The sequence below is a fragment of the Chaetura pelagica genome, unplaced genomic scaffold, assembly GCF_000747805.2.
Source record: "Chaetura pelagica isolate M959 unplaced genomic scaffold, ChaPel_1.0 scaffold135, whole genome shotgun sequence".
Taxonomy (NCBI): Eukaryota; Metazoa; Chordata; class Aves; order Apodiformes; family Apodidae; genus Chaetura; species Chaetura pelagica.
The window spans coordinates 5,628,163-5,647,765 of NW_009953649.1; the positions used below are offsets into that span (position 1 = coordinate 5,628,163).

The 19,603-nt window shown below is 35.8% G+C and overlaps 1 protein-coding gene across 1 annotated transcript in view; it reads right to left on the reverse strand.

The window, feature by feature from the left end:
- PARK2 (parkin RBR E3 ubiquitin protein ligase) overlaps positions 1-19,603 on the reverse strand; it is a 555,014-nt gene that overhangs the window by 366,979 nt on the left and 168,432 nt on the right. Inside the window, exon 5 of the mRNA XM_010000025.1 lies at positions 9,134-9,217. Coding sequence (XP_009998327.1) covers positions 9,134-9,217 — 84 coding nt within the window. The remainder of the gene's footprint in view (positions 1-9,133; positions 9,218-19,603) is intronic.

Below are 19,603 nucleotides of genomic sequence, written 5' to 3' on the forward strand. Positions count from 1 at the left end.
GTAGGTGGGAAACAGATTTTACAGCAAAGTCAATTTCATAGCAGCTTTTAGATCTAACAGATTCTATTACATAATGTGTAAGCCTTCAAAATGAGACAGTTATTAAACAGGCAATAGCAGTACTTGCCAGATGTGAATGAAGAAATTTTGCTCTTCCATATAAATGCCGCCTGACATTTGAGGAAAGTCACCTATAACCATACTGTACCCAAACAAAATTACCTTAATCTAGTTTGATTGCTGATAGATGATTGCAAGGACATGTTGCATGCTTGAGGGAAAATCCAAAGTCTCAATCACTAGTAATGCATTTGCAACAGCTGCAGACAGTAGCATATTGTTTGTGTCATATGCAGTGAGCAACAAAGGATTCAATGAAAGTTGCTGAAATTCATTGAATTACAAAAAGCTGTACACATTAGACATGTTGCCACAATGCATGCAAAAATATGTATCAAACAAGCTGCATTTGAAAGAAAATGTGGGTCTGACCTCTGAAAAAAGTGACAGAGCAAGTACTATGTTATGGTTTGGAACCAATTCTACTGTATCATCTTGAGTTTGATTCTCTGATTTTAATATAACAGCATTTCATACATAGGGTTAAAATTTTCCAGTTTGCTTAGGTCCCTGAACACCTGTATGTTTTCTAAAATTCTAACAGATCAAATACATGAATGGTATAATCACTTCCAAATAATATGTGGAAGTGACTTCTTGGGCAACATAAAACAGAGAGTCACTAATGCTGCTCTCAGTACTTGGCTCCAGGCATTATGGCAGTAACACATGCCAGTAAGTCACACCCCTTCTTCCCACACTCTTCCCTGTCAAAGGAACTATGTTATGTTTGGAACCAATTCTACTGTTTTCATTTTGAGTTTGATTCTCTGATTTTAATATAACAGCATTTCATACATAGGGTTAAATTTTCCAGTTTGCTTAGGTCCCTGAACACCTGTATGTTTTCTAAAATTCTAACAGATCAAATACATGAATGGTATAATCACTTCCAAATAATATGTGGAAGTGACTTCTTGGGCAACATAAAACAGAGAGTCACTAATGCTGCTCTCAGTACTTGGCTCCAGGCATTATGGCAGTAACACATGCCAGTAAGTCACACCCCTTCTTCCCACACTCTTCCCTGTCAAAGGAATACAATACACTAAATTTGGATTCCCCTTCCTTTTGTAAGCATGCTAGGTGTAACTAAGACTCAATAAATAGAGTGTAAATTGAAAAAAAATAAGCCTCCATATAGATTGTGACAAATCTACCGGTCATATTTATCCTCTATATCTCAGCCTGATGATATCTTGCTTGTTTAGGAAACCTGTTCCAGTAACATCTGGTTATTTCACCACACTAGATGACATAGCAGTCCATCCAGCCTAATACCTTGTATCTAACAGGAAGTTCACAGTAGATGCCTAGAATGTGTGCTAAAAAAAACACCACCAAAACAAAACCAAATAAAAACCCACAAAAACACACAAAAAACCAAAACAAACCAACAAACCAAAATAAACCCAAAATCACAAAAAAAACCCTCCCAAAACCACCAAACCTAAAATGGTATATGCCTAGAATATGCTCAGGTCCAATAGCTTGTTGCTCAGAGACTTCCTAAAACACAAGTAGTAACATCACATTTAATATTTCTCAGATTTTTCTTCCATTAATTTGTCACTTTTTTAGCACATTACAGCTTTGATCATGTATCACACTAAAGAGTTCTGCAGTTTAATTATCTACTGTGAAACAAGGAATCTCTCTGTGGTTGTTTTGAACATCACAATAACTGAAAAAGAACACTGTATCAGGCCAAAATAGGGATGTTATGATCTCACAGTGTTGTTATGACAGCCAACACAGCATGAGGACAGAATGAGTTCCTTGCTGCAGTATATAATCAACTTGTTTTTCAGACATTTCTAGATATAAAATATCTTCAAAAACATTAAAGACAATTTTACACTCAGTTTTGGTTTGCAAATACAATCTACCCTTCAGCACAGTCAATGTAATTATTACAGGAGCTGTGAATGATCTAGGATCCAGGCAGATGAACACAAGTTATGCTCTGCTCACTTTCCATAACATCAGACCCTTGATACTGACAGTCTCAAGGAGAATATGAAAATGATAATTGATAAAATATCAACTGCTTTTTCAGTGAATCCAGGGGCACTACATTTGAGGAAAAGCTGTTGATTTGTTAATATAATCTATCAGTCTTGCCAAAACTTACTGATTCCTGTTGTAGGACAGATCTTCAACTTGCCTGAAAATGCCTCTCATCAAATAATGAAGCATCTACACTATCTGAAGAATTTCTCAGGAACTCAATCACTGAGGGATATGTGAGGTTTTGAACAAAACAACTGTTTGATGTTAAGGGGCAATTTTGAAGGACCAGGAAGACCTAGCAGTTCAGCACCATCATGTAAAGGAATTGCTCACATAAGAATAAAAAACTGTAAAAAAATCTTCTCTGAAAGCATGCTTAATGCACATGTTTCCAATATAAGGTTTTCTGGAACTGAACCACAAATGCAAAATAACGAGCAACAAAGGATTTCTTTCCCCCTTTTTTTCCAGTGGCAATGTTACCAAATGAAGGAGAGTATCAAAAGAGTAGAGGATTTGTTTGAAGAAAGTCTTATAATCTTCAGTTTGATATTTTACAAAATTGTGACATTTCCCCAGATATAAATAGAAATGGTGGTAGCAATAAGTGCAATATAAGCTAAATTTCCTGAGACCATTTACACAGTATAAACGAATGAGTTCCTCTGGGTTTGCCAGAATGTCTACACAAGCTTCAGCTCACAAAGAGTATAAGCAACTCTTTACACACTTGGTGAGATGAGAAAACCAACGAACAGTTCCAAAGACCCAGCCTGATCTCAGTTTTAAGATTTTTATGCTGCCAAAAAAATGCATTGGTTGAAAAAAGCTCAAGAAAAGGAAAAAAAATATATAAAAGAAACTGTTCTAAATAATACTTTTTATGTTTCCTGGTAGTGGATTTTGATGAAGACACCATCTGTGGCCCATTAGAAATGTCCAATATACTGTGGAAATGTATTTCTACACTGCAAAAGAGTGAATAAGTATTTACTTTTTTTGGTTTTTATTTACATTAAATGAGGATAAGTCTTCATTTTAAGAGCTTTAACTTTTATTTTCATGATAAATAATTTAGCTGTTTTGTCCTTGTACAGAATTAGATATATTTTGTAATTCAGTTTTTCACCTATCATTGATTTTTCTGCACTGAAAAAATTTCCTTATGAAGGAAAAATTGATCTACTGCAGAATGAGGTTACTTTGAGAATATCTGTAAAAAAAAAATAAAAAAATAATTATAGTTTCCTAAAGAAGTAACTGAGAAGAAATGTAGAGTTAAATTTGCAACCACAATCCAAAGAACAACAAAACTTATTCAAGATCTTTAAGTACTAGAAAAGTAAACTGCCTTGTTTCTCTCTTTACTAATCAAGTGTCTGAATTCAGCATTTTCCATCTGTAATTGCTATTAAGTACATTAGTTTAAACATATAAAACATTACCATAATGTAATTATAGCCTCTTTGTAGGTTATTCCAAAGTCATACAGGTGCTGTTTTCCAACCATGATGATTCTGTGACTCTGATTCAGTGCTGTTCCCCCTCTTCACTCCTCCTTCAAAAATGCATTGGTGGCAATAAAAAAACACCCACATGTAGAGATTATTTAAAATAGAGAGCTTCACAGGAACAGAACTCCATCACGTCATAGTTTAGGGCAGATTTTTATAATGTACTCTAGGTAATTCTAGGCATGTAAGCCTGACCCAAGCCCTGGACAGAGTAAATGGTTTATATGGTATTTTATTATTTTAAAAGTATGTATAATTAATGTCAATCAACAAGGATTTATGGTAACTAGGCACTATCGAACTAACCTAACATTTTTATGAGATTACAAATTCAGTGAAACAACGTAATAGCAATGTTGCTATTTACTCAGATTTGTTTGCGGCATCTGATACGGCACTGACATTTTGATTAAGAAACTAGAACACAAAGAGATCAATGTTAGATGAATTTATCTGATATGATTCAAAATGTAGCTTCCCACAGTGAACCATCAATATCTGTTTATCAAGGTGGTCTTGCAGTGAACATCTCCTAGCCCTATGCTATTCAAAATGTTTGTAATGATCTGGAAGAAAGAATAAAGTAATCACTCAAATTTTTCAGATGGCACAAAATCTGAGGGAGTGGAAAATAATGAAAAGTAGGAGTCACTCACAAAGCTATGTGAACAGCTCACTCAGCTGAGATCAAGTACATAATATGCATTTTCAAATAGCCAGATATTGAATCACACTTCAAAGGGCCATGCACAGAAGAGGAAAGACTATCCAGGGAGGCAGTAATTTGAAATTACTGCAGTTTGGGGGGGGTGATCACCTGAGTTGGAATGCTTACAATGTCATTATCACTCAATTACCTAATCAAACTGCTGAATATCAACAGATTGTATAATCTCTGTAGTTGGCACTGGTGGTATCATTGTTATAACTGTACCTGGTTCTGATGTATGAAATTTATGAAATTTATTAAAAGTGTTGAAAACTGGTAAGAATGCAACAGATAACTGAGAAAATTATTGACTGGAAATTGAGTTTTAATTACCTCTCAGAACATTCAAGAAAAAGATATATCTGAACTTTAGTCTATAGAAATCAACATGAAGGAACAGAAGGCTGTTAATAATGAAGGGCAACAGATAGAAACTGAAGCTAGACAAGCTAAAGCTGGACAGAAAAATTGTACTAGAATATAATAAAATTGCAAGATTCAAACTACACAGGAGCAATGTGGAAAAGTAACAAGAGCAATTACATCACGAAGGAATAGAACATGCTTCCTATTGCAAACTGACACAAACACACAGTGGAATACTGTACAGTGTACTGTGACTGTTAGAAATAATGTATAATGACTGTATAAAAGTAACAAACAAAAAAAAAAGGAAAAAAATATGGAGAAAAACAGGTAAATAACCAAACTGGAAAACAAGTCTACTCTGGACACAGGAGATTGCTTCAGAGCATGATTAGAAGGGCATACTGATATTTAAGGAAACTCAATGCTTAGAGATGCTTCTTAGAGTTCAGAGCTCCAGTCGCTTCTCCTAGAAACACTTTGCTGAAAACAGTTTTGGAGACTGGAGAAGATATAAAAATGCTCTTAAGTTACCATGATGATGGACAGTTGATGCAGTCTTCTTCAGCAGTTAAAAGTCCAAGATAAAATTAGTGAGATGCACAACACTAGGATATAGGATAAAAGTACATGATGTATTTCCATTAAAATACTTATTATACTTCTTTATTTACAATGACTTCAACCATATCTGACCAGTGATTCTGTTTGACCCTTCCATTATTGTTTCCGAGAGTTCGAAGTCTACAGCAATTCTTTCTGAATATCAAGCAAGGATCTCAAGAACACATACAAAACATTAATACTTCCTCCATAAGTTTCTAAAGTCAAAAACAATTTGGCCTATATTTTGCCCTAGAGATACAGCAATGTCTTTCAGAAACTGACACACATTCCCTTGAATGTGGGACTAATGTGGAACAGATTTCTACTAAATCACTACTTCAGTGGTTTACAGTGGTGTTACAGCTCTGTCTCTGCTTATCTATGAAAAGAGCTATATTATTTATGTGACTTGATGACATTTAAATAGCAGGAGCCACTTTTGAATAGCTCAAGTCTATGAAGAGAAAAAAATGTCATAGCATTTGTATACATAGAAGCAGAAAAGTCCTCTTCACAATCAGCGATTCACTTCATTGGATAATAAAAAATATTCTCTATGTATTGTAGAAACCTGCATAAGTCTGAGCTTAATAAGAACACTTATTCAGTAATATTTTATTTGAATAAGTAAAGGTATTTACTGACTGAATAGAATTTAGTATAAAATGCATTCAATTTACTTGTAAGAACAAACAAATCTATCAAAATCATATCAGAAATACTTTTAAAAAGACTGTAAACAAAATAGCAGCTAAAATTTTATTTGAAGTACAGTATCTATAATTTTTGTTCAGCTACACACAAGAGCTGATTTATTCAGCAGAAAACATATGTTCCAATTACTACCATTACATTGAAAACAAAACCCAAAGCAAAGATAGTTCTAATAGCACTCACTCAAGCTTGCAACTGGTCCATTTCCATGAGTTACTGGAACTGATAATTTAGAATGCTCCAAGAAAAGCAGCACTGTAATTTTAACTCTGTGGTATGGTACATACTACTTAAGATAAATTCTACATCACTAATACTATATTTTGCAAAGCTGTATTTTCTTTTTATTTTGGAAAATTATCTGTGATCTCATTATCACGATTTAGTAATTGATTTGGACAAAATAATTATACAGAACAATTCTAAGGTTATTTCAAAGTCTTACAAATATTAATATTGGAAAATTTTGAATCGTTACTTCAAATACATCACTGGATCATCTTTGCACTGAATACGAGAATTGGGTTAATGAAAAGATTCAGTTCATTTTTGTCTTTTTAAAGAAGTGGAGTAGGAGCTTGCTCATTAGTCTCCTTTCTTTAAACACAGCAGTAATCTTTGCTCTTCAGTTATGCAGCTGCTTGGGAAAGTTTCTAATCTAAGAACACACCGGCTGAAACAACCACTTCCTCCTTTAAAGAATCTTATTTTTGAAAAAAAAAAAAAATCATAAAGAAAAACAATGAAGCCAGTAACAACATGGGAAACTAATACTTCAGTTCTTCACCATTTTGTGACAGTGAAACTACATGCACATTCCTATATGAGGTGAAAAACAGCTCTTCATTCATAGAATAAAATTTCATATCCCTTTGTCTACAACAAGCCTTCTGACACTTTTCAGGCACAATACAAAAAGGAATCCAGATATACAGGTGAGATTTCTTCAGGATATAAAGAGCAGTTTGTAACTTACTAATTCACCTTAACTATCAGTAAAGTCTTCATACACTTTTACAGGTCTGTAAAGCTTGAAATATGGTGCTGCTCTGCATTGAGCAGAGTAACCTTTGGCTATCTAAATATTAAAAAAATCAGTTCAAGCTACTCCAGCTCTAACTAAATCACGCTCATGTGATAGCACTATCTGGAATTTCAGGGAACCACACCTGTTTCCATAGCCTTTGCATTGCCCTTTTCAAAGCATATAGAGAATTACAAGGAAAAGAACTTGGGAAAAAAGCAAACAAATACATGTGAAAATCCAGAGCCTGAAGCACTGCTAGTGCATTCCATCATTTCTCTAGACCAAGTGTCTACCTGCACAACTACACACCACACTTCTGGCTGAAAGACAGCTACCAAAGCACAAAGTTCCACCTCATTTAGTTTCTAGTCCTGGCTTTCAAAACAGCTTGAAATACTCCGACTTGATCCTTATTTAAAATGTGAGTGTGAACCAACTAAAGTAAACTTTTCCATTTTCTAATGAATATATTTTAAGTTTGTAATATATCATTTCAGTGTTCCACAATTGCAGTAACATAAGCATCAACAACAACTTCATCCTTTTGGAGCTATAGAAGTTCAGAGAGAATGTATTATTTCTGATAGTATCTCTACCCTCAGCTCCTGTCTGCTCTGTCCAGGACCTTCTTGAGACTGTCTGCAGCTCAGGGGAATACAGAGGGGGCTAGGGGAAGGCAATAAGGTTTTGCACATTCCTTTACATATTTGTATGTATTTGTACATATTTTCTTTTATTGTATTTCATTAAAGCTGTCTCATTTAGTTTTCAATTCGGAAGCCTCTCTCCTTATTCTCTCCCTCCTTTCCCTATCTTCATGGAAGGGGGAGGGGACAGAGAGAGCACTATTGTCATTTGTTTAATCCTGAGACACCCTCTAAAAACAAGAATAGTTCCCATAGTGTAACAACAGGTAGACTACAGCCAGTCTGCCCAAAGCCAAAGTGGTGCTTTCTTTTTACACACCTAACAGAGCGCAGCACTTCTGAGAGAACAGCACGTATAACAAGTTCCACTTTAGAAGAAATTGTGGAATTACTACTACAAGGAGCACACTGAGGAGAAGGCCAAATTCTGCAAGACCTCAGTTTCTGTTGGCTGTGCATGGAGACAACCATAAATCCCATGTGTTAAAATACTCATTTGCTGTCTAAATTTAGATAAAATAGTTCCTGATCCCATTTCTGGCTAAGCAGGAGACATTTATGGAAGCTCATGTATGTTCCACTTCACAGCTATCTTGCCAGGGAAGACAGCAAGAAGACTGCACCAGAGCAGGAGAGTGCCTCAAGAAAGGCATTTACATTGTCCCTATCTGACAATCTTTGATTAATAGAATCCTTTCATATTTAAAATTTTAGTGTTTGGCTTAAAAAGCTGTGTCCAAAAAAACCACCTCAGATTAAGCCTTCCCCTGAGAAGGAAGTACCCCTCAGCTCTCTTTAGTGTTTAAGTAATATTGAACAGACAGTAGTATGAAAAGTTAAAGTATAAATGTATGCACAAATAATGTTTTGAAAAGTCTTTGTTTTTAAGTTTTTGAGATGTCTGTGCTGCTTCTTACTCAGGTTTCTCATTGATGTCATTTTGAGAAATGCTTGAAGAAAAAACACAATGAAGAGCACATGGGAGAACAGATCGTAAAGTAATTAATACTATGAAGAATCTGCTCCTGTGGACAAAGCCTGAAAATCTGACATGCAAGATAACAGAAATTTGAAGTTTTCAGGGCATTGACATATACAATATAACTATAAAACATGCATTGATATAAACACTTAAGTATTACATTCTGCATTTAATGTATGTATACTTGAATATCTAAGAGTTCTTCCATGAAAAAGATGACAAAGTGATTTAATCCTCCTCCATTCCAAGCAGCAACTTACCAAGTTCCTTCTTTTTGCTAATCATTGGAAATATCTGATGCTGAGTAGCTCATTTTAAGCATACCATACATGTCAATTTACCTTCATTTCTGCAATCCTAATGTGGTTAGAATTGCTACAAACAGTTATTCTTGTAAGTGCCACAGTGCTTGAAGAAACATGACAAAAATCTTACCGCTAAGTTTCCATTGCACCTTTGGGACTGGCAAACACCACTTATCCTATTGGGAATCAGCACATCATCCCAGCAAGATGGACCCTTCAAAGAAAATCAAAGCATATAAAAGTTTTAATCTAAGTAATAGGTAAACATTTTTTTTGCTTCTCTTCCTATCCCCAGGAACCTCAGTAAATGACAAGACAAACAGCCCTTCCATCCTGAGGTCAATGCTGTAAACAGTACACACATTTCCTCAGCTTAAGACAGGGACTGACTCAACCATGATTATAAAGTTATAAAGACCCATCTTCTCATTCAACACTATTTACACCTTGGGCTGAAGCTGACTACGAAGAAAAAAAGAAAACACACAACAGGTGGAAGTAGAAAATCACAATTAGAAAGACTGGAGCGTTACACAGTCTAGGCTAGGCAGCTTTTCTGTATTTTGTTTTTTAAGTATTAAATAGCTTTAAATTCACTGAAATCTGTTTTCATGGACTGCTAATGGGAATTCTGATAATGTTTGCTGCGAACAAATCAAACCTTTTGTCATCAGATAAAAATTTTACCTAAGTATAATACAATGTAATAAAAATGTGAAGGAAGTATTGTTAGTAGATTTGTGGACGTTTAAGTTAGCTTCAAGATTTGTCAGTCATCACTAATAAAAAAAGCAAAACCAAAACTGGGCTCCCCAGTTCAAGAGAGACAGGGAACCACTAGAGAGTTCAGCAGAGGGCAACAAAAATGATTGGGGGATTGGAGCATCTCCCTTTTGAGGAAAGGCTGAGAGAGCTGGGACTCTTTAGCCTGGAGATGAGAAGGTTGAGGGGAGACCTTAATAATGCCTTTAAGTGTCTATAGGGTGGGTGCAAGGAGGATGGAGCCAGACTCTTTTCACTAGATCCCAGTGACAGGACGAGGGGCAACAGGCACAAGCTGGAACATAGGAAGTTCCATTTAGAATATGAACAGAAAACCTCCTTACAGTGAGGATGACAAAGCACTGGGACAGGCTGCCCAGGGCGGTTGTGGAGTCCCCTTCTCCAGAGATATTCAAGACCTGCCTAGATGCAGGCCTGAGTAATGTGGCAATCCTGCTTTAGTGAGGGAGTTGGTCTAGGTGATCTCTAGAGGTCCCTTCCAACTCTGACAATTCTGTGATACCACAAAAGCAAAAAAAACCCAGAAAGAAAATGGATAGGAAATCCTTAGCAGAATTTGCTAGGATTTTTTTTACTATAAACAGTTCATTTATGAGTGCACTACAAAAGCCAGAGTAAATTTAAAGATTTCAGAATCACAAGCCACAAAAAGAATTACAAGAATCACAGTTACAAGTCAGTGCTATTAATATTTCACAGATGCAAAATACTGTGGCTAACAGGATGATCAATCAAAGAAGAATATTTATATATATGGCATATATAGAAACATTTATAAAAATATTTCCCAGCGCAAAAAAAGATTACATTACAGCAATTTTTCTTTTAGTATTAATCTCAAATGCAGTTAGTATTTAATTCATGGACAGTAAAAATCAATCTGAGAAACAGCCATGAAGCTTACAGATATCCATATACATAGCAGAAATAAACAAATAAGAAAGTAACCATAATTAAGATATTTTCTGTTGGGATTAGTCAGTGTTTTGGACAGCATCATTACACAGGAATAAAAGGAAATATTTACCCCAAAGAGAAATTATATCAGTCAAAATTAAACTGCATTATTTAAAATTGTGCCTACTTAAAGTACAGTTAGATTACAAAGTAATCCAGTACCACATCTAGATCCACCTCCTTTTTACTTCTGTAGAGGCATTTCTTAAGCATAGTGCATACACAGTTGAGATAGTTTTAAAATACTGAACTTAATAATAAGAACATGGCTGTAAAAGGTTGATCCAGTCTATATGAAAAGTTGACTAAAATAGCTTTGCTCTGTACTGTCACAGCTGAAGCGCTGGCATTTCAGACAGGTTAAAAAAAAGTTTGAACATACGTAAATTGTACTGCAGGCAGACACAGGGGTGACTACTGGTATATTTGACTCTCTGAGAGTCAAATAGCCGCTGTATAGTGTAGTTAGGAATTAAACTTTACTTGAAATTGTGGGGGGGGAAAAAACCCCACCCTATCTTTAATTAATACATTTAAAAAAACTAAGTTCCCCACCCAAATATTCCAGTGAATTTTGACCTCTTAGGAAGCTTTAGCATTCTTGAGATTTTGCAAGAACAGCAGATCCTCCTTCAGGAGTTATGTAAAGAACCATCTCCTTTTAATTGTTTTTTAGTTGAAAGTTATATTTGATGCTCCCCATTTATTTTTTTCCCATACTACCAAAGGCTGTGCAAATCTGTAACACACATCTCACTGTACTTTCCAGGAAGAAACATAATCTACCTGGCCATTCATCATATGGATGCTGTTCCTTATCTCTGATAAACTTCTTACTCTCTTGGTAGCTCTTCCATTTCTACTCTGTCTTTTTAAAATATGAGAAACATCACACAGGATACAAGACTTACTTATGTGCTGGAGTAGTGAATGGGAAGATAGTGCTTTTGAATTTTTCTTTCCTAAATAATTATTTACGTTGCTGACAGTTACTAAGCACTGAGGTAGCATTTGGGTGCAATTATCTTTCATAGCTTATAGATCTACTTCCTGAAGGTACCAGTTATTTCAAAATCCATCATGTATATATAAAATTTGGTTTTATTTTTCCAGTGTACATCAATTTAAATTAAAATATATTGAATTCCATCTACCACTTCACTAGCAGATGAAGTGTGCATCCTAAGTTTCACAGAAGGGCTTCTACTAGGTGCATCCCAGGTTCCTCCATACTAAACCTTATCCTCTCCAAGTGTGTCTTTTTACACAACAGTCACCTAGTGGACCTGTACACTCTTTGCTCCTGTTAAACTTTAAAAGGATTCAGTAACAGTTTTTCTGCTGTTTACAAGTTACAACCTTTTTTTTTTTTGCTTGCCTACTTGCATTCTTATATTTAAGGTGCTTGCATTTTTATTTTTTTTTTAATTTTATTATTTCTTGGCTGTGAGGGTTTGAGAATTTATCATAACTAATTATATCCATTTTTCTGAAAGGCACGTCCTTAAATCTAATCTTACGGACATTGTTAACCAACAGGTCTTTGTTAGAACTTCATTGTAAACCAGGTCCTCTACATTACCCTCTCTTGCAGGTTCTTTGATCAACTTTTCCACAACATAACTACACAGGATCTGAAGGTTTACTCCTGAGATCACAGTTTGACATGGTACTTACCTAATTTACATGAAAGCAATTTAAATATCCCATTATCACTTTCAAGATTCTGATTTTCCCCAGCAGTCTAACATACTATCATCATCTGGTTAAGTGGCTGTTAATGGGAGTCTTATGTTGTTGTTTTGTTTTTTCTTTTAAAGCTTAGAATTCCACTCCCTAAGGACAGTATGTAACTCACTGACTTAAAGACAAATAAGACTAAGTTAAAATTTCCTTAACATCTATCCCACTTCTTTACTATTCAGATTGATTAGTATGCATTCATTAGAACATTTATTTTTCTGATTTAGAGGAATTCAGTAGGTTTGTCTATATTTGGATAATGCTTAAATAATTTACACTAGGGAAGAGGACATTAGAAAGAAAGGATGAGAAATAAGAAGCAAGTGTGCTTCATAAAACTCGGGGGTTGGGAGGGAACAGGGGGGAACAAGCAAAAACCCAACTAGAAAACACCCCACTAAAAAATTGCAAACCACCCATCAAAACCCACCAAAATCCCAAGCACAACCACTTTTTTCCTAGTCTGATAATAACATCAACAATAAATCTTGCTGTTACTTCATACTAGCATGATTAAAATGAGACTCCTGAAGCAACAATACACACAAAAAATTGTGACAAGATTGCTGCATCCTAAGGTAATTTAAAACTGTCTTGTAGGAGCAGTTCCACGGGTACATGGTATAAACTAATTACCTTAATTTTATAAAAACAAAACATTTCAAGCTAAACATGTTAGAGGAATTAGTCCTTTAACATCATTGAAGTTATTTGAGAGAAAACTTCCCAAGTACTCTGCAGCTTGCAGATCTGGGTCCATAAATGTAAGACAAATTCTTAAGCAAGAAACAAGACATGAATAGGGCCATTTATAAGGCTGAGAGAGATTCTAGAAAAGTGCCTATTTAAAATGGATTTCAAACAGTGTTACTATATTGAGTATGCCGTGGTTGTATAGTACTTCAGACACAAGCAGCTGATTCACAAAATATAATCAAGAAAGCATCCTTAAAGAAACCAGAAGAGAAAGGAATTAATGAAATATTGACTATTTTTTGCCTTTGAAACTCAGCTACTACAACTAGCACTGGATCAAGTCCAAATATGCTTAACACAGCAATATCTTTTTTATTAATACTAACAACAATAACATTAATTTTATGGTCAACTTTTAAGGTCTTATCTATGAGGGAAAGCTAGTGTGAACTAACATGTGCTCTCACTCCGCAAGAATTTCCTCACATTTCTCATGCATGAGTTTTTTTGCTTGAAGCACGTGTTTGAAGTAAAAATATACCATCTTCCACTTCAGGCATGCTAAAAGTATACATGCAGGGAACCAATAGCCCAGTCACACACCATCAGCAAATCCTCCATTCTTCACTCACACTATAACAAGATCCTATTTTTTCTTCATAAGAAAACACTTACTTACATTAACTCTTATGATGTGCATAACCCCCATTAAAAAGCCAGATGCGTTCAATTCCTTTGATAACATTAACCAGACCAAGCTCTATGTCAACAGCATTTTCTCTTTGCTCAAGCAAGAATTAGATTGAATTCTTAAGGGTCAAATTAATCCAGAAGGAAAAGTCCAACATGGATTGGCAAAATATCTTGGGTTTCTGACTGACTGGCAGTGAGGTGGTTTTGGGGGGAGGAAAAGCAAAAGATAAAATCTGAATCAAACAAAAAAAAATGAGCAAAATTATATGTCTCACTTCCCAAATTTGTAAGAAGTGGAACATTTTCTTTCCCATATGTGCTTGGTATGCTTCAGTCATATGTTATTATTACTGATAATGTAATACACTTCTAAAAGATTTAGTGTGCTTGAATTTTAGCTTTCCACCTTCACCCCACACCCCCCAAAAAAGACAAAAAAATGTCCTTGAAAAACAATAAGTATTCAAAATGTTAGCATTTCCTTAGCGACAGCACTACTGAATGTCATTGCCATCATTGTATCAAAACAGAATTAGGAATTCTGGCAAGAAAGATACTTCAAATGCAATTTTTATATCGTTCTTTCTTGAATCTAAGAAAAGACTGTCAAACTGCAGGCCAGCCAATCACTTGTGGTGTTCTAACACCACACGCTGTACTGTTTGCAATTATTATTTTGCATTAATCAAGAACACACTGTGAGAAGAACAAAGGCTTCTGATTGTGATATTAAAGCAACTGTCCCTCTTGTACACAGCCAAATGGCTCACAGAGAAAGCTATGCATTAACACGGATGTGTCAGAGAAGACTCTTCCAGTGTATGAATGGGAAAATGACAGAATAAAGAGAGAAACAGGAAGAACACCAGTACATCATTGAATTAAAAAAAAGTCACATCAAACATAGTTGAGTATTTCCCAAATAACCAAGTATGGAAAATTTTATACTTTGTATGTATGGCAGTTGTTCCCTCTTTTTAGGGGGAAAACAGGAAAAAATTGGCCAATGGCATATTAAATTTGAACTGAAGCTCCAATGCAGCACATGTAGAACAAAGAAGCCTGAGATGGTTTTTTGGTGTATGAGGAAGGTACTGGAAACGTGTGTACATTCCACCAATATATTGGACCAGTACACAGTGCAGTGGATAGTACACAACTCTCATTGATTTTCCAGTAGCCAAGATCTGATTTTTATTTTAGAACCACAACTGAATTTTGGTCAACAACTGCTTAAAAATATAAATATATCTCTGAGAACAGAAACACTATCTAGAGATCTCAGGTGACTAATCACGCAAAATGCAGTTGCTGACAGAACTGTTGACCTGTGAAGCCACGGAAAGGTCAGAAATAGAGGTTAACAATAGAATCCAGTGATTCACTGAAGAATTTGAATCATTTAAAAGGCTGGAAACAATCCATGTATTTAATTCTTTTTATTTTCGCTGCTTTATATTCTCTGGTAGTGAACAATATGCAGCAGAATATGATTAAAAACATCTTTGTACCTGCTAATATCTACATGAGAGACATAAATCATTAAAATGTTAAGCAAATGACCCAACCTAGGGACAAGTATTAATGCAGAAGGATTTTTAAAATAATGTAAGAAATAATTCCAGGTACTTGAGAGGGATTGAAAATCAGCATACAAGTAATTGAACAAGTGCAAAATCTAATGCAAACCATGCAAGCACTCAGACTCCTCTGCAAAATAGCTATTGACTTGGCTACATGAGAAGAACAGACCATTGTCTGGTGCCCTCTCAGCATGATTTTAGCGTTTGAAGGCATTAAGACAAAACACCCCAAAATGCAAGTGTTACTTACATAAAATTTATTTCCTTTTTGATACTCTTTAACAGGGGTATCCACTCCAAGCTACCACAATTCACTGCTACCAGTGCCAGCACAGAAGAGTAGCTCTGTCCCCAAGACAGCAGAAACCAAGACATATTCTGACAGTAAACATACATATGCAGGTGCAGTTTAACAGAGGCAATGATTATTACGTTGTCCTAGTTTGAACCAGGATAAAGACACTTTTCCTTTTAGCAATTTTTTTTTTTTTTTCCCTCCAGTGAGCTTTTCTACTGATAACACTGCAATGTTCATGTTACTGCCAGGACTCCAAGGTCATGTCTGCTCTCCCAGCTCAGGCACTACTGGGGGAAGACCTATGACCGCCCCTGTAGGAGGCTTAGTCATCAAAATTGGCCAGAGATACTCTATTCCATATATCTACGTAAGCTCAGATACAGGTCAGATATCACAGAAGACAACTTCCTTCCTGTTTCTTCTTCCGTTTTTCTTCCATCCACGGCTGGTATCCAGGGAGGACGCCATCCATCCATCACCATTGACCCCCAGGCTCTCTACTGATAACACTGCAATGTTCATGTTACTGCCAGGACTCCAAGGTCATGTCTGCTCTCCCAGCTCAGGCACTACTGGGGGAAGACCTATGACCGCCCCTGTAGGAGGCTTAATTAGTCATCAAAATTGGCCAGAGATACTCTATTCCATATATCTATGTAAGCTCAGATACAGGTCAGATATCACAGAAGACAACTTCCTTCCTGTTTCTTCTTCCGTTTTTCTTCCATCCACGGCTGGCATCCAGGGAGGACTCCATCCATCCATCACCATTGACCCCCAGGCTCAAGCTCTCCTGACCCTCATCATTTTGTGCTCTTGCCAGCAGCTCTGGGACTTTTCAGACTGTTCACAGCTAAAGAGATGGTGTGGGAGTTGCTGGGGGTGGGGGGAGGCAACAGAAGTTTGCATATTCCTGAACACATTCGTATATCATTGTATATATTTTATCATTAGTGTTTAATGAAAGCTGTGTAGTTTAGTTTTCAATCCGGAGTCTCTCTTATTCTCTCTCTCTCCTTCCCCCACCCAGGTAGGAGGAAGAGGGGATTGGGAGCATTGTTGTTGATCCTGAGTCAAATTGTGACATACATGAACACCAACAGTTCCCACCTATTGTCACAAACCTAACCCATATTAGCAGAGGTGTTGCAATCCTTTTGCTCTTGTTTTCTTCCACTCTTCTCAACACAAGTTTTTGCTAGATTTCATAATATGAACACTTCAACCTAGGAAATTAATTTTATAACACATACATTTTTACTAAAACACAGCTGCTTCCCTCAGCACCACCTGACTGAAGTCTGTTTACTTTACAAAAATCTAGCACCTTCCAAGACTTGTATTCTTATGCTACCTCCAAAATAACTCAAACTGACTTGCAAGATGACTACAGACAGTAAGATCCTAGAGGCTCATGAATATCTCAGAACTGGTGCATAAAACTGGAGAAGAGTCAGTAGGCAATATAACCTCAATTAATTGGGCAATGTCTAGAATTCATATAAAGGAAGAAAAACCAGAGCTTTTTATTGGCTAGGCAAACTGATATTGATTAAGCCTCATGTTACTATTGGTAAACCAGCTCATTCATAGTTTTATTCAGTATTCCTAACCCGGAACATGGGGCTCTTCACATTTCACACTTGTCATTAGATTGGCACTACTGAATGCTAGATCATTTCTCCTGAGCACAGTATGGATATGACACCCTAAAAGCTCTCATCCTATTTTATTAGTGCAGTAATGGAGATGAAAAATCAAGACACTTAAATATACTAATCCACATTTTATAAATTCTTAAAAGGCTTAATTTATAAGAGCAATCTGATCATTTTTTGAAGCACTTACTAAGAAAAAATCTAGCAGCTACGTGAGTGATACTCAATGAGACTCAGCAAAAAAAGATTTGCATGACATTTCTAATAGTGAAGAGATTGGAGATCTCATTTCACTTCAGAAAAATTCATATAAAGCTCCATATTTATTTCAGCATTGATTACCAGGACAAGAGGAAGTCTCAAGTTGCTCCAGGGGAGATTTAAATTAGACATTAGAAGAAACTTCTTCACTGAAAGGGTTATTAAACACTAGAACAGACTGCCCAGGGTGATAGTTGAATCACCATCCCTGGAGGTGTTTAAGAGACAAAGATGTGGTGCTTAGGGACATGGTTTAGCACTGGACCCAGTAGAGTTACATTAATGATTGAACTCTATGATCTTAAAGGTCTTTTCCAAGCAGAACAAATCTGATTCTGCATCTTGACAATTATGAATACAAATAGACTGTTTCATTAATAAGACTTGCTAGATCTCTGCTGAATGCTCAGATATCATATAATTATTTTGTTCCTAACTCTATGAACAAGAGTGTCCAGGTGAGCACAATATGCATTTCTCCAAATGTCCAAAACACAGCCTAGCAGCATCCAACACCAGCAAGAGAAGGCAAAAATGCATTTATAAGAGATTACTACTAATTTAGCTGCAAAGTGCTTCCTAGCCTTTTACAGATATTCTATTTACAACACCTGAAAAACTTACTAAGTTGGATAATCCATTGGACGTCAGAACTGCCAGACTGACAACCTTTATGACCAAAATCCTCTGCTTAGCCACAAAGCTTATCACAAATAGGTAATTAAAGCTTACCCACAATTTAAACAGACCTGCAAAAGCAATTTCTAGAGGAGAAAGAGTAATTCTTGTTCCAAAACTTTTTTACATTTCTGCTAAGAATGATACTAGATGACTAGGACACAGGTGACAGGATACAAGGACATAGGAGGCAACCAGGAATTTAATAATGCAGTGGAGTTCTTCTCTCCTATATCTCACATGTTAATAAATAGTACTGTGAATGACATGACTTTGCATGCACACCAGAGTAGCAGAGAGTGTCTGCTACTGCACACTTCACTGCAGGTAAAGCTAACACATTTACCATGGAACAACTCTCACATAGAACCTTCCATACAGCAGGGAGCACAGTATTGAAAAGACTACTAAATTGGTCTTGGGATTAGTTTTAAAGGGATTTGTGAAGTAGGAGTGGGAGAAATGTAGTTAACTGCTTATTCTATGCATCCCATGAAAGAATCCATCATATCTTTGGTTATTATTTGCTTTGGTCATTAGCTAATTCAATAAAGTACATGGATAGCTTTATTCATGCAAGAAATAATACTGAAGTAGAGTTAACCACGTTTTAAGTCTTTGCAATATTGAACCTACTGGTTTGATTTAGAGTGGTATCTTAGAGATGAAATTTTCCTTTCAGACTGCCCAGTCTAATTAGTAAATTGACGGTTTTATGCCAACTCTTCCAAAATGAAGTATCTGACAATTTGCTGAACTGTTCACGGTTGTGCGATTAGAAGGACTTCCTGTGAGCTAGTTATTTCAAACAAAGGATCAGAGAACTGCATCTCTAACTAAAAATGCAAAGTAAAATAATTTCTATCTTTATTGATAATTATTTTTTCTTCTCAAAAGTATATTTGTTAAAAAAAACACACAGAACAAAATAAAACCTGTTATTAGGATCGTTTTAATAGTTCTAGTCTCTCTTTTATTTCATGTTTACAACAGAACATGGATTTGTAAGTGTAATCCCACTGATCTCAACTAAATAATGAGGTTTTATACTAAGACACCTAAGATAATGGTCTCCAGAGTCACCTCTTCATCACTAATATTTACACTGTGCACCATGTTACCAGTGCAAACATTATATAAGCTAAAAACCTACTCATTAACATGCTTTTGCACAGTTATTTCAGTGGGGCCTCCACACCAGAAAGCAGCAAAAAGAATAAAAAGAATTCAAATACAAAAACTGGAGCTCA